Source organism: Chiloscyllium plagiosum, unplaced genomic scaffold, assembly GCF_037043375.1.
Source record: "Chiloscyllium plagiosum isolate Xiang-an unplaced genomic scaffold, Cpla_swu_hap1 HiC_scaffold_1, whole genome shotgun sequence".
Lineage (NCBI taxonomy): Eukaryota > Metazoa > Chordata > Chondrichthyes > Orectolobiformes > Hemiscylliidae > Chiloscyllium > Chiloscyllium plagiosum.
This window is the reverse complement of record NW_028270139.1, coordinates 41,811,035-41,834,054: the sequence shown is the minus strand read 5'-3', so window position 1 is coordinate 41,834,054 and position 23,020 is coordinate 41,811,035. Positions and strand designations below refer to the sequence as shown.

General features: G+C 40.1%; 1 protein-coding gene across 1 annotated transcript in view; it reads left to right on the top strand.

The window, feature by feature from the left end:
• Positions 1-471: 471 nt before the first annotated feature.
• Positions 472-23,020, top strand: part of col25a1 (collagen type XXV alpha 1 chain) — a 198,715-nt gene continuing 176,166 nt past the window's right edge. The window contains exons 1-6 of the mRNA XM_087987194.1: positions 472-486; positions 717-743; positions 891-917; positions 17,425-17,484; positions 20,266-20,382; positions 22,052-22,087. Coding sequence (XP_087843320.1) covers positions 472-486; positions 717-743; positions 891-917; positions 17,425-17,484; positions 20,266-20,382; positions 22,052-22,087 — 282 coding nt within the window. The remainder of the gene's footprint in view (positions 487-716; positions 744-890; positions 918-17,424; positions 17,485-20,265; positions 20,383-22,051; positions 22,088-23,020) is intronic.

Here is a 23,020-nt window from a genome sequence, read left to right as displayed (position 1 = left end):
TGGGGATCTTTCCTTATCAGGCAAGTAATACCTGGTCAAGGATCTCTGCTTTGGGAAGGGAAGGAGGGCAGTGCTGAATGCCAGCCCCTGCTTCTGCTGCCTCTGACTGGCAATGATGTCAGGGGCCCTGGGTCCCAGGAAAGCCCACCCCTTCCTAGGTAAGTGCCTATTTGGGATTTTGTATGAGGAGTGTTTCCCAAAGAGGGGAAAGTCTCCTTGCTGGCTCTACAACTGGCAGACAGGAGTCGCATTGCTTGGATTAAATTCTACTAGCAATGTCCAGGGTGCAGCACGTCACTGTTTAAGGATACCACAGAGCAGGTGTGGGTTGGTGCTGCCTGTTGTGCACGCAGTTAATTCTCACTCTCAGCCAGTTCAACAAGGTGAAGCTGACTGCTTTGCTTTAGAAAGGAGACACATTGTCAGGCAGGCTAAGATGATTCGTAGGAAGGTGTGGTCAGGCAAGCTAAGATGATTCATAGGAAGGTATTGTTGCAAAGTGTTATTCATGAATCACTTGTCAGCTCCCTCTTGGTTGAGAAATGGAGCCTCGCATGAGAGGTCTGTGGGGAAAGGGGTAAAACTTGTTTCAATTCAGTACGCGAATGCAGGATTCATATCTTCAAAAGTAGACAACGGAATGAACTTGGTTTGAATTTCAGAGGTATAATTGGAGGAAAAAACAATTTAATAACTTTTAACTTGTTTCATTGCAGGGTCCACCTGGTCCAAAAGGTGACAAGGTTTGTGAAAACAACTATTTTTACAAACAAGACTACATGTATTTTCCTTTATATGTGAAAAACAAATGCATTTACTTGTATAAAAGAAATGTTTAATTTCTCATTGTTTCTGCACTAAAATCAATGAGCTGTATTTGTCTCCTTCAGGGTGATCAAGGAGATCAGGGGCCACGGGTAAGTTTCCAACAAAAGCATGATGTTATTTGGAGCTGTGTTGCATGAAAGTTTGAGTATGGTTACTAACAAGACAATCATCTTTTTTTAATACATTTCTCAACTTCAAGTGATTTTCATCTACTGAAGAATATTGCTGGTATAGTGAAGCAGCTTTCAGAGTAGTTAACATCAGTGAATCAGAGCAGGGATGAAGGTCCCATTTTGCTCCTGGCATCGCACGTGGTCGTCCTTTCTGGGATGAGAGACTGTGCGACCACAGCACAAGCTTATTTCTCCTTCTCAATCAGGGACATGCACTAATAGTTAAAAATGAATGTTTCTGTTTATTGTATTCTGTGTTCACCAGCAGCCTGTGATGTATTGCTGACTGTGCCAGTTCTGCTAGACACAGAATAAAAATCAAATAGAATACAGTAGCGGTGATAATGTCTTGGTAAGTACAGTACTCTTAAAATGTCAATGTTCAAACTGAGTTTAACTCCTCTCTCCCACAGTTTGAAGTGGACGTGCTTACCGGTCTAAGTTTGAATTCCTGGTATTTGATCTCCCAGCATCAGTTGCATGCAGTGCGTTAGATACTGTATATGTAATGGGTGGAAATCAACAACTCGCTGGTTGCTGCTTCTGCCCACTAAGGGAAGATTTCCAGGTGCTTTTACACTCTTGACAGAAACTGGCAAGACAGCCCACACTGTTTGGCGTGAAGTTTATTCAGGACCCTATTGGTATACTGCAACCCCAATTTTCATCAAGTGCAAAGATTCTGCTGCTAGTAAAATGATAACCAGTGAAAGTGGGGCAGTAAAGCTGAACACTCCATTTCAAGGATGCCTTCCCTCCCCACCCCCACCCCCAGCCCATGACCACCAGGTGGGTTAAAATTCACACTACAGAAATGCTGGAAAAATAATTTCTGTGGATGACTGCACACAGACGCACAAAGCGTGCAAGGGAGTTAGACAAATGATGTCTATTAATTTCCATGTGTGTCTGATTATGCAAGTGTTAGAAGAAGGTTTTCTGTTCTTTTGAGATGTCAGCTCATTTAAATTAAGAACTTCTGTGTGTTATTAGATCTGTTAACCGCCATAGCCAAATGTTCAGCTTTTATGTGTCCTCCAGCACTTTGTAGTATTATTGTGGAAAAAGATAATTGATCTTTGGCCTTTTACAGTCACACCATGTGGATTGTAACAGCATGTTTTTGATTCATGTCCTCTTGTAGTTTACCAGATCTCATGTGTTCCTCCAAAAGGTGTTTCTAATTAAAACAAACACTACCATGCTTAATTTTGATAATAAATATCATATTGCCCCATCTCCATCTTCCCCTCCCTGAAATGAGCACTTGAAGCAATACTACATGCCCAGAAACATGAAATTAAACAAATGTATTATTGTATCTCAATTTGTCAAAATGTCAAGAACTGAGAATAACATTAGACTGTCCATGTGCTAAAGTCAAAGTCACTGTATACTATGTTCACTTAATAAGCAGTTTTCAATTACCAACTGGCTATAGTTTAAACAATGCTAATCAAATTCAATGCTGTTATCATTGAGAAGATATGCCCAGGAAAGAATTGTGCAGATGAAGACACCAATTTCACACTGACAGATTTTCGATCTGTCAAGTTGACAATTGTCAACCTGCAGCCATTGAAATGTTGAATTTGTGCTCACAATGCAGGATCAACAAGTTGACAATACTCATCTTCCCATGTTATCTAAGTGCTTTACCCAGGAGTATTTGAACCCTGATTTCAATCTATGGACATAGTTCCATGTAATATAATGAACATTATTAAAAAGGAAATGTGAAGAATGCATTGAGTATTTAGAATTAACATTTTTACAAATAAATGATAGACTTCCATTTTTTAAAGTGGGATGGACCATGGTAACAATCCACAAAGTATTTTGTAATATAGTCACCGTTCTAATGTAGGCAATTGGCAGATTTACAAACAACAATGAGAGTGTGAATGATCAATTGAAGTAATTTTGAACTTTGATAACTTATCTGGGGAAGCATTAACTTCTCTGTTTCTCGAATAGTCTGAGAGTTCTTTTATACTCGCCTCAGCAGGCAAATTGGACTTTAATTTAAAATCTCATCCAAATGACAGCACAACTCGTTCAGTGTTGTACATCCACTGAGATTATGCATTTGAATCTTTGAAGAGGCAGACTTGAGATCATGACATTTTGACTCCAAACTGAGATTACTACAACTGAGACCTTCTCTGATCATCCCCCACAGAAATGTGGAAGGAATGACTTCTAACTGCACTTTCTGGACAGCTTACAGCCCCTTCATTTCCCTGACCTACATCCACAAACAGCAGTTCAATGTTATATTTCCCATCCTCTCCTTCCCCAAAAAGGCTTCCAGGATGCCCCAATATAAGCATAAGCGCCTACTGAAAAGATACTTATGAGTTGATCCATCCCCCGGCCAAGAAAGGCAGGCAGAGACATTAGCAGAATTCACTTTGCCATACTCAAACAAGTGTATAGTACTGAAGATTTTTGAGACACAGAGTTATGTAGTGATAGAAGGATTATACAATGGTTTGAATAATGTATAACATAGTTATAAGGGGACTATTTTCCCCTTAATAAGCCTTTGCTAATTGCAGTCAAGATATTTCCTTGAGGAAAGCTGCCTGCTGCTCTGGTACAGCTCTCTGGAAAGTACAAAGCCGTCAACAGCTTCCAGTTCCTCAGGCAGCTGAGTGATAAAGTGACCAATTTTCTAGTGCAATACATCCTGTCTGTGCCCATTTCAGTGATACAAAACAGGGAGAAAACGCATGGTGGCCCTTTGAGCAGGGTTTTCCACCCTATTTGTGCTTCAGGTGACTTCTGGTCGCAAACCAGTTGAGGGGCAGCCACGGCATTGTGCCAGAAATAGGAATTACTCCTACAAATCATGTTAATGATCAGAGCTGATGTAATTGAGGCCAATGTCAGTTTCCTTCACTTCTGTTGGTCATAGATCATGTGCAAGCTGACCCCCCTCCAACCTAGCATTTTAAATCGCCTTCTGCTGCAGTTCAAAAGCTGAATAATTTGAAATGGTGTGTAACGTTTGGCACAGAGAGTGAAGATTTGATTTTTGTCCTCTCCTCATAAAGTTCGCTGCTGTTTGGCAGCATGACCGTTTGCACCATGAATATAATTCCTTTGAAAATTAGGATCCTACTGTTATGTCTTGTGGTTCCCCAAAGTTTGAAATAACTAAACTTTTAAACTCAAATGCTGGACCTTATTCAAAGATAGTATGTGCTATGGTCTAATGGTTCTATACACAGTAACGTGTGATGGGGGTACTTGCGTATACACACAATTGAACATAAAGCTTCTAATTTATATTAGAATAGTTTTTTTGAAAAAGGAGCATGTAGAAGAGAAACTGTGAGTTGTACACAGTTAGCAGAGGAAGCAATAAAGGGGATGTTTCTGAAACTCATGCCAAATTTCAAAAGCAGTCATTAAAACCTTGTAGGAGCAATTTAAAGAAGAGTGACAATAAGCTGGTGAACTGCAATTGCAGCTCAAGAAACCCTGTGGCTGAACATTTCCATTTTCAGTTCAGGTGCTCTGGCGAGTGAAGTTCATTGTGCTCAGTCCAGCATAGTTCAAAGCAATCTTCTCTCACAATCTTCCACTCCTCACCTTTGCAGCTGGGGTCTTTGGTGCCTCACTCGAGGAATCATGTGATGGGGGGTTTAGAATTGCTTGTCACTATCAGGGCCTTATAGCATTTGCACTGCTCACACCGTCTTTAAGGCCCAAATACACACCACTTCAGACACTGCGAGACAGGACTTTGCCCCTCTCACATTGTAATGGAGAAATGGACTAAAAAGACACAAGTTAGCTCCTGACTTTGTGGACATGATACTGTTGGATAGAATGGTGGAAAATGAGTCTGCCCCTGCAGACTACCAAAGGGGCCTATATCTCCAGGCTCAGCCAGTCTGGATATACATAGCGGCCTGGGTTAGTGCTGTGGCCCAGATTTAAGGGAATTACATCAGTGCATTAAGGAACGCAAGGATCTCCTATGTTTCATAAGGGTTTGTAGCATCATCTTCTCTCTGCTACCTCACATTCACCAGGTGGCCACTTACTCAAACTCTGTCAATGTACAAATCATTCACCAAGGCTCACCATTATACATTTGACCAGTACAATGCATCATGTCCGGACAACAGCTCCAACCTACTTCATCCTCCCAAACTACTAACCCTTCCTGCCCTCTGCATTTCCCACTCACTCACTGGTGGAGCCTAAAGCCTCACCCCCAACATGGCTGCTCTTATATCACATTGACTGCTCTTCCAACCACTTCCACCACACCCAATCCCTCTCCTTGTCTCATTGCAGGTAAAGCTGGCTGACCATCAGGCTGAGAGGGCAATGCCCAGTCAGGGGTTATTAGTGTGGGCATCAGGCTCCTCACTCCATATGAGGAGAAAATGCTCAGTTTGAAAGGAAAGAAGCAGTAGCACTCTAATGGGCATAGGAGGCTGCAATGGAAAAACAATGAAACAAGCTTTATTGTGCTGTGCTGCTGTCCCATTAACTCATTCTCAATTTGCACCAGTCTTTGTCTCTCTTAAATGTACAATTGCCTCTCTTCCCACCATCAGCACCCAGATAAACTTTGCAAAGGGGCCAGTGCTTGAGACTCTCCTCTCCACCACTGAGGAGAAAACCACTCAACGTGGAGGGTTTGCACCACAAGACTTTCTCTTGCAGCCTGACCCCAGTTCAGGTACTTTCTCAGTTAGATTTGGTGTGTAACCTAATGAGCATGTCACTGACGTGTCCACAGCTAATCAAGGAAAATACATCCCAAATCTGTGGTATTTAGAGTCCAGGGATTTACTCAGCCCCAGGCAGAAGATGAGCCCCTCTTCATAGGCATTACTGACTTGGTCAAAATGCACAGACCGCAACAAGAACAGCAGGGAGGTTTATCAGAGGCACTCGGTAAGCTGGATCAAAGGATGGAGGAGGTCATCAATGTTATTAGTGTCCTGCTGGCTCTGGTATGTGTCTGTGGTTGGTAAACCACCCCCCCCCCCCCCACCCCCCCCCACCAGTCAATGGGATGACTGCCCAAGTCCTCCATGATAATAGGACCAACCGCAGAGCAGACGTCCCTCCCCCTGCTAGCATCAGCTTACACTTGGGCATAGTGGGGGAAAGATAAAGCCATACTATGGGAACCTAGATAAATATATCCTCACTTGTACTCTGAAGATGTCTGCTCCAGTGTAATTTTCGCTCCCAGTCCGGGTTAAGTCACACTTGTGAAGGAGAAGACATGCCAAGGGTGTAGTGTCTAAGCCTTGCTTATCTCTCACCAATAACCGACTCCTTGACCACAGCCTCAGACATCATGGATTCCTGACCTGTGACGTTGATGACCTCCACTTTGAGGTGGAGGCTGAACATAATATATAGGAGTTGTGTGAGCACCTGGCCCACACTCCTCATATGACACAGCCGCCTTGGAGTGAGATGCAAAATCAGTGCTGGCTTCACACATCTCTACAAGGAGAGGCTCATTCTATGTATGAGCTTTTCAAGGGAATACATTGCCATTCAAGATTGGAAGATGTACAATGGACATCACACATATACATGCTCCCTCATTGCACATTAATGTGTGAGGCAAGCTGTACAAAGAGCTGCCTCTTGCAGGTTTAGTACTGGCCTGCAGGATGTTGAAGCACTCAGGGCATTGTTTCCATCTAAATTCACTCTGAAACATCAGTGAACTGATGTAAGGGTCAAAAAGAGATCTTTCAGGATTCCTCTCAATCTGCTGGCTGTCATGAGACACTTCACTGCACAATATTCGGATACGATATCCTGATGGCAGCCTTAAGAGCTACTTAACCTTAGAAACATGTGATTTTACTGCATTGTCTCACTGACTGCTGCTTTTTCCCTAATGCTCAGTAGAACACAGACTTTTGAAAGCAGAATCACCTGAATGTATAATCAGATGGAGAACAAAAATTCATTCAACAACAGAAAAGGTGAAGGATTGCAAAAAAGAGCAAGGTCTATGTGTTCTTTGCACAACGTTTGCTGACTGGGCACACTCAGAGCATTGTGGGTGCAGCCAATAAGTGCGCTGCACCAAGGCGAAGCTCACGTTGGAGGGGATTCCCACCGTCCAAGCTGCTGGAGCCTCCTTGTCACAGGGGAAGGATATGAACATCTGGAGAAAATGGTATCAGTGGCAGCCTGGATGTTTTTGTGAACGGAGCATTAGGAGATGCCACCCAGGTCCTCAGTTGATCCTTGAATCAAGCCCTGGGCAGCCGTCCCCTTGACGGCCACCCAGTCCGTCTGAGTGCAAGAACCTGTTCCAGCTAATGAAATAGCTCAGTGATGATGGCTCAGGAAATCCTTACTGTGCACCTGCATTGTCTTTCTGAAAGCTATTGGAAGTAACAGCGAGGCCTGTAAATGCAGGCTGTCGTCATTCTCCTCCTTAGTGGATCCTCAGCTGCTGCTTTTCCCTCTGCAAGGTCAGTGGCAGCCATCGGAGGTTGTGCTCTTGAGCATGATATTTAATTGCTCTCACCTTTAAGCTGCCTTCAGATTTACATTGAAGCATGGAAATTAGGAGCAGGATTAGCCATTCGGCCCTCTTGAGCCTACTCTTCCATTCATTATAATCATGGCTGGCTGTCTAACTCAGTAGCTTGTTCCCACTTTCCCCCCATGTCCTTTCATTCCTTCCCCCCCCCCCCGCCCCCCAAGTACTGTATCCAACTCTTCTTGAAATCATACAATTGCACTGTTTTCTGTGGTAGTGAATTCCAAAGGCTGTGGGTGAAGACATTTCTCCTCATCTCAGACCTGAGTTGCCCACCCCATATCCTTAGGCTGTAGCCCTTCATTCTAGAATACCCTTCCTGAATACACATGAATACCCTTCCTGCCTTTTACCGTGTCTGGGGTGCTGTTAGAACTTCATACTCAGTTTTACTTGAACCAAGGCCGCACAGAGTTCAGCACAGTCTGATATATGAGCTGGTAGTCTGTGGGGCACGCAAGAAAGGTAACGCAATTATGCTGAAGGTATTCCTGAGCTCTTACATGCATTCATAATGCAACCTCATGTGATGCCCTCCGAAAGTGCAGCATGAAGGCTTCCCTAGGACGTCAATCTCGTGACCCAGTGATTAGCACTACTGCCTCACAGCGCCAGGGAACCAAGTTCAATTCCAGCCTCGGGCGACTGTCTGTATGGAGTTTGCACATTCTCCCAAATGCTGTGATTTCCACTCCAGGTTGGGTGAGGTCATGAGTGTTTAATGAAGTCAACCTCCTCCAGAGGCAGCTGAGAGGAGGCAATTGGAGCTCCTAAGGAACCATATTCTAAATATCTGTTACAGACAGAACTGCATGAAAATGTTGTCATTCATGAAAGCTCAATAAATACATGTAAATGCCCTCAAGCGCACAATCCCTTGCACAAGCAAGCATTTGTTTTCACAATTACGCAAAGATGCCTTTCCCATCAGCAAAGCTTGGACCTGCTAGAAATGAGGCTGGAACTTCCAAATCTGACCCATCACAAGTCTCCATGAGTTCTCAAAAGTCATCTCTAAGAGGTCTCTTTTCAAAAGTAAATCAAGATGTATTGTTATATTTGTTCTATGTTCCAATGGGATTTAAGAACTTCATATTCATGCGTTCATATGCATGAGTATCCAGAGTGCCTCATCACTCATGGCTGCACTGTAGCCTCTGGTGGGAATAACTCTCCACTGTCTCCTGTTTTACACTATTGCCTAGATCCAAAATTCCATTGAAATGGAAATGTTTGTAAGCAGTGAAGCATTCTGACAGCAGACAGATCAGTGTCCTGGAAGATAAATTACAACAGCTATTTTTGCAAGTCAGGGGCAAAGGGCCCCTGTCTTATTTTTTTCATACAAACTGCCCAAAAATGGCTAGGTTTCCCACGTGAAATTCCAGGCTAGTATTTTCAGCCAAAGTGAAAAATCTTGACATAGCTGAGGTATTGGAGGCTGAACGCACCTGTGGAAGTAATCTAACCAGACAGGACAGTGGGAAGAACAGAACTGGGGGAGAGCGGGGAATTTTAATTGCGAATGTCTAATGAATCTTTTGCTGACTCATGGCGGTAGATTCAAGAATTCAGTTTAGATTAATGAGTTTTTTTTAATAGCTGTTATCAGATGAGCAAAGGGAAATAACCATTTGCTGTATGAGTGCTAATTGGAAAATATTATGAACATAGGGACCTAAACTAACCAGCAACTTGCCTCTGATTAACTCAGTGAAAAAATGTTTAAGGCTTTCATGTATTTATGTTGTATTTTCGAATGTATGAAAATTGATCCTCACGCTACTGCAGCCACCAAGATTTCCTAATTATGACAATATCCAGATATTGTCTGGAAAGAGTCAATGGGCTACAAACATTGAATAATTTTAAATTGCCTCTTTTATGATCTTATTTTTATTTAAACCATACACATTATGCGTCATTAAATTGCAGGCAACTTCATTCGTTTCAAGTTTGAATTGGACCCTACCTTCTCAGTTTGTTTGAATGTGAAATATAGAAATCAAATAAAGCACATTCCAGACCAAAATGTTGTGAAGAAATGCATAAATACAATACCATTGGTGTTAAACTTCTGACTAAGAAGTGTAGAAGAAACAAATTTAACACATTCTAGACAGCCATCAAATATTGGATGTTTCTTGGTAAGTGCAAAACTGTAGAACTGTCCAATACTATGATAGACTAAATTATTATGTTCCTTTGGGAATACCCAGATAGAAAGCATATGTAAAACAATCACAAATTTTAGCACATGTCTGGAGAGTGCCAATGGACTCTAGACGTTTTCACTGTTTACAACTAAATCCAGAAGGGTGAATAAATTCCTCACTTTTCACTCCTGAGGTTGGTATGATATAATTTTTTTTTAAAAGGTTTGCTTCTCAATTTAATATACTTAGGCATGTGTAATGCCATGAGGAAACAAGGCAGTCAGATTTCTTGACTGAACAAGTAAAGAGCTCATTTACAGAATCACAGAACTGTTACATCACAGAAGGAGGCAATTCAAGCCATTGTATCTGCACTGGCTCTCCATATGAGCAAGTTATTCTCCAACCTTTTTCCCAGTAACTCTGCACAATGTCCTTTCAAGTGACCTCAAGTTTCCTGTTGAATGCCTCAACTGATCCACTACATACTGAATCAGGGCATTCCAAACCCTATCCACTATTTGTGTGAAAATGGTTTCTTCAAATCACTTTTGCTTTGTTTCTTAATTACTTTAAATCTGTGCCCTCTTCTCCTCAATCCTTTCATAAGTGAGAACATTTTCTCTCAATTTACCTCATCTGGACCTCCCATCGTTTTGAAAACTTCAATCAGGTCTCCTCTTAGCTTTCTTTTCTCTGAAGAAGATAGTCCCAACTTCTCCAACCTATCTTCATAATTGAAATTCCTTATTCCTGAATCCCCATTCTCATAAACCCCTTTTGCATCTTGCCTTCACATCCTTCCTAAAGTTAGTGCCCAGAACTACAGGTAGTTGGAATACTCAACTGAAGCCAAATCCATGTCAATATAACCTCCTTGTCCTTGAAATGTATGTTCTTATTAATACACGTAGAATGCTGTCTGTTACGTCACACCACTTTTAATGAATTATATACACACATGTCCCTCTGATCTTGCAACCACTTTAATGTTGTATCCTTTTATATTGTCTCTCCATGTTCCTCCAACCAAAGTACATTGCCTCACTCTTCTCCACCTTGAACTTTACCTATTTCTTCATTTCACAACTTTTATACTACCCTCTTTACAGTTTAACATACTTGTAAGCTTCCTTATTATCCACAAATTTAGAAGTTTTCAAGTTCATGTACACCACATCAACAACATTGCCTTGATCAATCCTCCCGAGTTACCTCCTCAAAAGAAACATATTGGTTGAACATGATTATCCCCTAAGAAATTAATCTGCATTTGTCAGTGTGACTACTAACTTATTCAGCATTGTTGTTTATAGACATTTCCCAACAACCAAAGGTGAACTGATGTGTAATGATTTGGCTTATCCGTAGCCTTACATGCTTTTTTGGACAAGGACATAATGTTTGCAATTTTCCAGTCTTCAGGCACCACAACTGAGTCAAAGAAAGATTGAAAGTTTTTTGCCAGTGCCACTCCAATTTCCATTCTTATGTTGCTCAATGTCATTGGATGCACCTCACCCAGTGCTGTGTCAACCTTAAGTACAGTTTGTCCAGTAGCTCTTTCGTATAAATTTTGAACCCATATAGCAACTGAAGTTCCTCCTCATTCAGTGTGATCTGTGTAGAATCCTCCTCGTTGGTAAAGATAGGTGCAAAGTATTCATTTAACCGTTCAGCCATACCCTATGCCTCCATGTGTCAGTACCAACTTGAGGCTTAATCAGCTCCACTTCTTGTTCCAGGCTGAATAGCGAAGGTTCAAATGTGAAGTGAAAAACAAATCAGAAAAACAAAGAAAGATTATGAACGATATTGGTTTATGTGCTTGCAGAAGACTTTGGGATTCTCTTTAATGCCAGCTGCTAATGTCTTTCGCTATTCGGCCTGGTTCTCAATTGTACTTTCTACTTGACATCTACCATTAGCACAGATGTGTATTTTCTTTTTTTTTTCATAATTTCTATCTCTTTTGTAATTCACCGAGTTCTGGATTTGTCTGCCCTATTTTCTCCTGTTAAGGGAATGTACATTGACCGTGCTTCACCCACACCTCATTGATAATCCATTATTCTGTGACTGTTCTTTCTGCTGATCTTTGACTCCAATTTATTCAACACATATACATTCTTACCTTACAGATGGTGGATTTTTCCCGAATTAATTATTCTTAATTTGAATTGTTCATTATAATTTTCCATAATTTCCCTAAGCCTTCTGATAAAGTAATTACTATCCCTTAATAGTTCTCCCACTAACACTTGATCCAGTTCAGAAGGAGTCATACTGGACCTGAAATGTGAACTCTGTCTTTCACTCCACAAATGCTGCCAGAACTGTTAAGTTTCACCAGCGTTCGCTGTACTTGTTTCAGATTTCCAGCATCCACTGTATTTTGCTTTTATTCGACACTTGATCCCCTCAGCCAACCTCATACCTACAAATCAGGTCAAATGATGCTTCATTTCTCTTAGACTCATACATACTGTTGCAGGAAAGTCCCCTGAACATACTGAGTATTCTTTCCCTACTCTTCCCTTTGTGTTGTGTTACCCCACTTTATATTTAGATAATTAAAGTCCTCCTTTATAACTAACTCCAGAGGTTTCGAACCTCTCTGTAATTTCCTTTCAAATTTATTATTTTATGTCTATCTCACTCATTGGTGGTCTACAGGCTATAATCAGCAAGGCAATTATTTTTCTTATTCCTTAGCTCTAGCTAAATTAATTCAGTCCTTGACCGGAATGGGACATCTTCTTTCTCTAGTACTGCAATGTTCTCAATCAATATCACCACTCCTCCCCTTTTTCATCATTTCCTAACCTTTCTGAAAATCTTATGTCCAGGAATATTTAACCTTTAGTCCTGCCTTTTCTTGAGTCATGTCTCTGCAACATCGTATTTCTGCATGGCCTGTAACTCATCAGTTAAAAGCATCAACCTTATTCAAATATATAAACCAACCCTGAATCCCATAGCATGCAATATAGAAGCAAGCAAACAGAGAATGAGTTACAGGATGGAAGGAAATGGAATTTCCATAACAGCAAAGGAAAAATATGTTCCTGCGGTGGTCCAGGAATTCCAGTGAATTTGTGGCCAGTTCCAACTGTTGTTGGAAACTGAAAGAGCTGCGGATGCTGTAAGTCAGAAAGAAAAACAGAAATTGCTGGAAAATCTCAGCAGGTCTGGCTCAGAGTTCTGCGGTAGAGTTGCTCGACCTGAAATGTTAACTCTGATTTGTCTCCACAGAGGCTGTCAGACCTGCTGAGCTTTTCCAGCAATTTCTGTTTTGGTTGCCAACTTTTTTGTTCGAGACATGGTCTCTTTTAAGCTGTAATCCTTCCTTGCCAGAGTGAGTGCAATGGGATTGAAGTTCCTCTTATTTTTAAATTCTTCATCTCTGCGATGTTTCACAACTTGTAACATGGCTTGAAAAAAACAATTGAGAGAGAGAACTGTTTCTATTCATTCCTGCAGGCCACCTTACCACTCTTTTCATGTTACCTCACAAGCTTTTCATGTTAATTAATTATAGGTGAAGATTCAGTCATGTGACAGCTGGCTATTGGAATGCAATGAAATCTATGTTCACAAAACAATTTAATCTTCCATTGTCAAAGCTAACAAGATACATTGAACCATATTAGGAGGGGCAGAGTAACATTTTCAGCAGCATTTTCGTATAATAGGTTTTGTTTTGTCTCTGGTTGATTCTGTAAATGGCTTTGGCTTATTTCACCTCGCTGAATGTAAATCAGTTTCTGAGCAAAGTTACTTTGGCGTTTGTTTTGTAATTCCCTATGCAGTGTGGTCAGCTTGCAGGTCAGCTTCTGCACCCATTCTGCCTGGCTCATTCAAGGTGTTCTCTTCCAAAAGAAAGTGCCAGCTATTAAATCATTCAGTTACATTGAAGATTAAACCCATATATTACAAGTTCATGGAAAATGAAAATGGAGAGTAAGAAAGTCACAAAATATTGTGCAAATTTGGGGTTTATAAAGCCAGGTTGATGGACCAAGCAGTGCACTTTCAATCTGTCGGATGTGCTTGCACACATGGCTTTTAAACGAAGAAAAGTAAAGCTTTCTTCTCTGCCTGCAAATAAATGCACCAAGATCTGATCACCAGACCTTATCATGTCTGATCATTTAAACGTGTGGACAGGACAGTATGCTTTCTTCAGGCAGTGAAAATGAAAAGGTAGTAGCTGGAGCATCTGAAGTTTTAAAATTTAACATAGAAAGTTTTAAAATTTGGCTGCACTTCCATTACAACTGGTTTGTACCTCTGGCAACATGGGACTACGTTTCACAAGCAATTTCCTGAATATTTTTACAACACCAATTTGGAACATTGAGGCAGAGTATCATTTACAAATCGATTCATGGTTCATTCTTCAAAAATAATTCCTCAAATGCAGTTTCTAATTAATGAATCAATTCAAATAGAATATCCTTTATTGTCAAGTGTGCTCCAATACAGAAGAACAGGCGTACAGCAGACAGTTTTTACAATGGCTGCCTTCTAATGGCACCACCTTGGGTACAAGTACCTAGTTACAAATCTTGGATACAAAATGGGAATAAAAGGAAAAGTAATATCATGAGTTACAGTGTCTAAAAAATGATTTAGAAATAAGATAGTTATAACATAGTTAAAGGATTGACATAACAGTCCGGTAAAGAATTTCGAATAGTAGCAGCTCGGCACATGGTCTGACTGCCCGTACTAGGCCGCAGTACAACAACTGTGCCGTTCCATTCCAAGCTTCCAGTCTGCATCACACCGGCATTCAGCTTCTCCAAGGTAAGTTGTGCTGCTCCGGGACTCGCTATTCCTCTCATGGATCTCCAGGACTTATTCTCTCTCGCCACTCTGGTACGTGCTTCCCCTCACACTGTACTGGGACGGGCTTCCCCTCGCGCTGCACTGGGGCGCGCTTTCCCTCACACTGCACTGGGAAGCGTTTCCCCTCACACTGCACTGGGACAGGCTTCCCCTCACGCTGCACCGGGACGCAGTTTCCCTCGCACTGTGCCAGGACGCGGTTCCCCTCATGCTGCACCGGACCGCGGTTCTCCTCGTACTACTCCCTGAACGCTGCTCCAGAATTGCTAAAATGAGAGAAGGAAAAAGAAAAGAAAAAGAACAGGCAGAGCAGAAGAGCTTCGGGTGGAGCATTCTACTCTGCCGCCATCTTGCTGGAAATGTTATAACTTATACAAAAAGGGTTTTTCTTTAATGTTTACTCCAGTTTGAAGTCATTGCAGTCTGGTCAACAGTGTTAAGAAGTAATAGTCCCCATAGGTATTTACTCTTATTTCACACCCAAAAAAATGATCTACTTCCAAGACTCTCCAAAGGAAATCTTAAAAAGTGATTTTTTTTTTGTTGAAAATTCCCTTTCATTGATTTGTGGTAAGCTATAACTAGTAAATTAGCATTTTTATTACTCAGCCTTTGAACTTTCTTTTCCATGCAATCTTCTCAATACCTATTATTGATAATCCCGAGTTGAGATTTTGAAGTGAACCCCCTGATATTTGTTGATCGTGACCATCTTTGCCAGTACATAGGTTAATTTCAGACTGCGATAGATGGATCCTTGATCAGTAGGGAAGTCAAAGGTTACAGGGAAAATAGGGAAGTGAAAGGTTACAGGGAAAATAGATGTGAGGAATGCTTGTCATCTTGCCATGGCCTTATTGAATGGAGGAACAGGTTCGACGGGACAAAAAAGAAGACATCCCCAGACAGCAACAACAAAAATCAGAAAGAACCAAACTACTCTACATCCATTCCTCGATTAAATGCAGGAATTTTTAAAGGACGCTAAAAGTTTGAGCAAAAATAACCTGGTTCCCTCAATCAAGATTAAACCTGGCACGGGAGATGGAGACAAACAATCAAAATGAGAAGAAATTGCTCTAAAAACATCTTACATTCATTCCTTCATTTTGAACGGTCAAAATCTGATACCTTCTCATTTGTCTTGAAATAAATTACTGACAAAGTATCGACAATCGCATTAGTGCTGAGCTGTTAATGAGTGCAAACGTTAAGTCAGGATCCAAATTTTAGATAAGCAGGGCTAATCTATGACAACGATCCATCTTTTGCAATTAAATTTTCAGTGGTTACAAATGTTTAAAGCAGATTAGAATTTATTAATTGTTAGTAGAAAAATCTGTGATTATTGTTGTATTAGACATGCATTCCATTCCTCACTTTTCAAATTTGGCACTTTGTTTTGAGGGATTCACTTTTTTCCCATATATTCCACAGTCACAATCTGTACCAGTTTCAGCAGTCACGATAATAGATGACCATGACTTGAAATAGGAGAAAAGGCAATGCTATTCTTCATGTTTTGCACAATGTTGTAAATAATTAATGTTAAATTAAAGCATATTATGCGCCAAACTGATCAATACTGAAGGTTTCTTTCCCGCATCGGATGAACAATCTTGTCTCCAAAGGAAAACGATTGGCATGAATCAAAAGGAAATATAGGCTTTTAACTGATTTCTGCTTCAACTCTGGAATGCAGGTCCAGAATCAGTGACTTCAAACAATGTTCACATAAAAATGGGCTGAATGTGACTAAAATTAAGCTTGATCTATTTATGGGATATTCATCAGAAATGCTGCTTTGCATTGTAACTTTTACAGGATTTACTGAAAATTTGTTTGTGAATGAATTTGAGAAGAGACTTTACACAGGGACAAGGCTGCGATTTTGAAACAAAACACCCCCCCCCCCCCATGAGTTCAAATGTTAATGTTAATCTTTTTACGACCTTATTTGGAAAGTAGTTCTCTAATGTTACCTTGGTGAAGAACAAAGTTCTGAAGTCTCATCTTTGAAACATTGCATATTATTGGAGAAATGATTGTAAAGTGGTAAATGTTACTCTTGCAGCAGTGCAGATTATTTTCTAGTTTATTTGTTTTTTTAGTTTTTTTGATCTTTCCTTAGAAAATACCATTGGTGAAGCCACCAATCAAATTGCTTTGTTCTCCTTTATTAGTTCTTACTTTTTTTCACTCCTTATCTGAAAGCATTGACTCAAACAAGATTCAATTCATTGACTTCCACTCTGGCCAGGAGAAACTTAAGCTAAAGAAGAAATCCCGAATCTGCCTAGCAAGGTCATATCAACCGTCCCTTCTGTAACCCATTGGAATTTACTCTATACCCCATTTGATTTTACTCTCCATTCCAAACTAAGCAAAGCAGAGTCAAATCACCCATTGAATGTCGTGGCCCACTATGTGCTTGTGCAGAGTACCAAAATTCACCCTCAGTTTGGTTTCACCTAATATCCACTTATTCTTTTCTGGTGTTGGACTGTGGATGGCAATCAGGATTGGGATTCAAATTTATTCATGTTCCCTACCAGTCAGGATTGTTAATACCATGTTGCACAATTACAATCCATTAAAGAGATCTGCAAAGAAAATGACATGAGTGAATTAAAAACTGGGGAGAAACTACTACAAGATAACTTCAACAAAAAATTCTTGACCATTTCAGGGAAGTTACTTCAGAATCTTTGTTCTTCTCCAGTGAGTGGTGTAGTTGATGTTGTATTCAGACTGTAATAGTAACATGTTGGCATGCCTTATTCTGTGTTGCAATGTGGAAACCTTGTGCTGTGCTGTTTTGTTTTGTTTTTTTGTTTGTTCCTACACTGTGTTGTATTCCCAGGGTTTGCCGGGGTCCCCCACAGTGGCGGCTCTGCACAGTAATCAGATCCTCACTGTCAAGGTTTGTGGATAATGTGTACGTGCTCAGTCAGACCTCAACCAGCATACTGGTTAAAATTAAATAAGACTTATTGGCCTATAAAATCAGTTATTACAAATGAGGCTTTTTTTTTCATTTTTTTCAACTAAAGGGCAGTTATCCCTGTCATATATTGACATATATGAGATAAGGTTGAAGTCTAAAGAAATAAACATCCCCAGCACGCTGAATTTATTCAGGAAGGTTAAGATAAATGCTTTAACTCACCCAATGTCTAAAAGCGTCAGAAAGAAGGCTGAAAGAGAAGTCGTCCCCCTCAAACACCTTTGTTATTCTGAGAAACCGAGTTAGCATTACCAATTGATTATGATTCTTCTAGCTCAAAGCACTAACTCTATTTCTCTCTGTATAAGTGTTCTGAGATCTGCTGAGTATTTCCAGCACTTTCTGTTTTTAATTTCCACAATATTTTGCCTTTTTTTTACACAAAGTGCTGTGGCTGATTTCTTCCCCAAAGATGACTGACAGCCTCTGTTGATCAACCAAAAATGAAACCATCTCATTTTACAGGTTAAGAGCAGCATGGATGCTGTTAACGGAGAGGAATACATATTATTGTGAGGGGAAGGGATGAAGATAATGGGTAGGATCTGAGTGACGTGGGCTATAGTGCGATGTGTGGAAGAATCAGGCGATAAGTGACAAGTACGGTCCATCTTGACGTTAAGACGATTCACTCCATCTTTTACGTGAAATCCTCTGTAGGCAGTGGCGAGTTGCCAATTGACAGTCATTATTGATCGTTAAATGTTTGCTTGATGCCATATTAATATTCATGTCAAGAAAAACTCAGTGTAACTCTGTCTTAGCAAAAAAAAGTAAGATTCAGCCCTAAAAAGAAACAAAGTTATGAACACTGACTGAATTTTAGATTAATCCTAAATCTGTCAGGTAAACAAAAACAGAAACCTCATCACATAAATTGATTTGAATGTATTTAATGAATCAAGAGTGAAAGTATTCAGATTCAATGATTTCAGTTTGAGGAGTCTAATAAGGAATTATGAATTCAAATAAACTTTAATTTCTGCAGATTAAGAAAGAATATCTAACTATTCTGTTCCCAATTCTTGAAGCATTTATGGTCTTGACAAGATGACTCTTGTAACTATATATGATCTGGTTCTGAACAAAGCTTTCTGTCAAGGTGAAACTAAAACAAATGTTATCATTCAATTGGCTGGCTGTTTAGACCAATACATGTTTGATAGTAGGATCCAAGGATTCAATTCAAATGCTGTAAGATATGTAGTTGTCATTTTGTTTGATCAAGTACAGAATTAGTATGCTGGACTAATGTCTGACTGAATGCATCACTATAAATCCTAATAGTTTGATTGGAATCCATGCTGATCTGCCAGTAAATAGACACAATGAGCTATGCAATTTTGCATTGAAACCCCAAAGATGATAACTCCACCAGCAAAACGATCTATGTACAAGAGAGATTAGACTGGAACTTCCTTACACTATAGACTAATGTCATAAGGAAATAAACAATGACTATTTTGACATCATTGTACTTAAGAACCACAATTTTTTTGGTGATTAATAAGTTGGGATTTTTCCAGTTTTACAGAGTAGTTTACTGAATGGGTTTATTCATCAGACTTTCTGACTGATATTAAATGTAATAAATTAATGCCAACATTATCGTAGAGATCTGTCTATTCCACCATACCTCATAGTCTTGTGCCTTCCTCTTCAGTTACTGATAATATCCCCAACCTAAAGTTTCCCTGAGCAATATGACAAGTTAAAGAATACATCAGGTACTAGCCTCATGTTGGAATGAAACTTCAATTATTTTCTAAAAGGACTCTCTACCTTTAATCAACCTTGGTTCCAGCTCTTCTGACATCACCACCAAAAACTCATCGGTTGTGGCTTGTAACCTTGAGCATGAAAACCTTAACCCGTGCTGGAGTGACTCACAAAAGGCGTAGGGATGACAAAGGTCTCAAACGATCTTGCTATACTATTATTAATGGCAAAGGGAAAATTTAGCTAATTATATATTGCCATTAATTCCTGGATTTTCAGTGTTAAAACTTGGAAATAGCTGAACTGAATTAATAGATAGCTGGATATAGAGAATAAAGTTGAATGGATTCATAACTAACAACTGAACATTTAGTCAGTTTAACGACAGCAGATGGATTGAGTTTTAGATTATTTCTGCCACCAGTTTCTGGTTCCCTGGATTCATATTGTGTCCATATATTGGTAATGATTTGGCATGGATTTCATTGACAAAAGCCTGAACTGTATATCGGTGACAGAAATGTTAACTTGCTGCTCTTAACTGTTTCTCCTCCTTCTTTTGAAACCTTCCCTTGCCACTCCTTCACCTTTCTGACCTCTGACCTCCAAACTTTGACTTTCCCTGCCTGATCAGATGGCGTTTCCTTACCCAAGAGTCAATCATGGGTTCCTATCGGCTGATCAGCAGTTTATTAAGCGACGTCTCATGAAGGTAGTGCTAGTACTTGTAGAATTCTTCTTTGCATTCTTTACTGTAAATATTATTCTTACTTTTCCTTGGTTTTCTTTACTTGCATTATAATTAGAAGTAATTGCCTTTTGCTGCTGGCATCATTTTCTCGTAGTCATCTCTCAGTGGAATTTTAATTAATTGTAATTATTTATCATTGATCATCATTGATCAGAGACTTTGTCATAGCAAATAACAATAACCAACACTGCACATCGTTTTTATTCGAACTTTTTCACAATTTGCAGGGTGATCAAGGTCAAGCTGGGCCAGCTGGTCCACCGGGGCCTCCTGGTCCTCCAGGCCCACGTGGTCCTCCAGGTGACACAGGAAAGGATGGTCCTCGGGGAATGCCAGGCGCACCTGTAAGAATTCCTCAGATTAGTTTCCATTCCATTCTTTCTGTTATAGCTTTCTCTTATTGAGTTAAAGGCAACACACTGTGGAGCACTGTGACATGGCTCAGTGCAGCTAATGGGAGTTAGCGATTCGATATTTATAAAATGAAGAAAGAGAGATTCGGACAGTCTCTGTGAAGAAACTTGGGAACATCAAACATAGAAAATAGGAGTAGGCTATTTGGCCTATCGGGCCTCTTCCGTCAGTCAGTATGATCATGGCTGATCATCTAACACAGTGCCCTGTTCCAATCTCCCTCTGTAACCTTTGCATTTAATCATAAGAACAATATCTAACATCTTCCAGAAAGCTGCTTTCTGTGGCAGAGAATTCCACAGGCTCACCATTCGCTGGATGAAGATTTTTTTTTTCATTTCAGTCCTAAATGGCCTAACTCATATCCTTAAACTGTGACCCTTGAGGGGTCTGGACTTCCTGGTCATCAGGAACATACTTCCTGCATTTACCCTGTTAGTATTTTATAAGTTTCTATGAGACGCAATCCTCCAATTCTTCTAAACTCCAGTGAATGTAGATTAGATTAGATTACTTAGATTAGATTACTTACAGTGTGGAAACAGGCCCTTCGGCCCAACAAGTCCACACCGACCCGCCGAAGCGCAACCCACCCATACCCCTACATTTACCCCTTACCTAACACTACGGGCAATTTAGCATGGCCAATTCACCTGACCTGCACATCTTTGGATTGTGGGAGGAAACCGGAGCACCCGGAGGAAACCCACACAGACACGGGGAGAACGTGCAAACTCCACACAGTCAGTCGCCGGAGGCGGGAATTGAACCCGGATCTCTGGCGCTGTGAGGCAGCAGTGCTAACCACTGTGCCACCGTGCCGCCCACTTTTTCTTTTAACGGCAGTTTCAGAGTGAAGGAATGGGCTGAATGGCCTAAACCTATTACTATATCTCATGCTCTTTAGGTGGTAGGGTCTATTATTCAGTGCAGAATTGCTTTTGTAACCCTTGTATTTGCATATTGATTTTACTTCACGTTCTGTTCAATGGTAACCCCTGTGATATGGATGGTTGGAGGATTCAGTGTCAGCCAGTAGTCCATTAAACTGGCCTATCCATGGCTCTTCCATGACTCTTCCATGGCTCAGTGGAATTCAATGAAGGAAATACAGAACATGTGTCTTATCCTAAAATAAATCATATTAATGTCATTGACCAATTTTTAAAATGTAGTCCTAACCTATCCAGTCTGTCTTCATATATCAGTCCTGCCATTGCCAGGAATCAGTCTGGTAAACCTTTGTTACATTTCTTCAGTAGCTGGAACATCCTTCTACAGATAAGGAGACCAAAACCACAGACAATACTCTAGGTGTGGTCTCACCAACACCCTGTACAATTGCAGCAAAACACCCTGGACTCTAATCCTCTTGCTATGAAGGCCAACATACCTTCACTGCTTGCTGCAACTCCGTGGGTGCTTTCAGCACTTCCAACACTCTTCCATGGCTCAGTGGAATTCAATGAAGGAAATACAGAACATGTGTCTTATCCTAAAATAAATCATATTAATGTCATTGACCAATTTTTAAAGAAAAATACTTTTAAATATAAATACTAATGAAATTTTCTAAACCAGTTCATGTTTTGATTTTAGGGGGAAATTGGACCAAGAGGTGAAACTGGATTAATGGTGAGTGAAATACTGTATCTTGTGTTATACTGATGCAATGCCAAGGTGTAATGGAAATTATCTCTACTTATGATAATGCATTCAGTGGTACTTTGTATATTTATGTTTTGGATTAAGGATTACTCTCCTGACACAAACTGGAGATTAAATACGTGGGCTAGATTGTACAAAAAATGAACTCTACTTGTTATGCTGGTGGTGCATGCATAAAGGGATGAATAATTCTCATTTTGTGGAAGATCTTCAAGTCCCAGATTTTCCACCTGACTCAACTTACCTTTGATAATCTTGCAAGTTTTCTCATGTTGAGAACATGTTTTCCTGATATTTAATCACAATTTTGATCCATGAACATTTTCCATTCCTAGAATCTTTACCACTCTATCACACCTCATGTTTGTATTAGTAGATAATGTCATTTTTTCTTGAATATATTATCCTTTGCTTTTAGGACTAAATAACATTCTTCTCTCACTCCTCTCAACATCATTAAGCACCAAGTGACCCTCAGTGTTTGAATTTGGAACAAAGATGCAGATTAAGAACTTAATAAGTGACTATTTTCCAGTTACTTGAAGAGCTGGCTACCAAAATCCAATTGTCTGTCAACCAGTCAATACACTCAATTTGCCACTAATAAATTTCAATCGTATCATATTTTGTTGCTTCCTCTTAATGACTAAAGTAGAGATTAATAGCATTTATACGTTCGTAAAATACATGCCATTTTATTGACAGCTTAAGTGTGTTTATTTTATTAGTTTGTTAAATTCATGAAGAGAAATGTTTTTTATTGGCTGAAATGTAAATGATTGTGCAGTTATTAAGACCAGTTAATTAGTAAACCTACATAGCAATATTTGGCATTTTATTGATTCGTGCGTGTTGGGAAGTTACATTGTTTTTTCAATACCTCCAGTTTTAGTGGAAAGA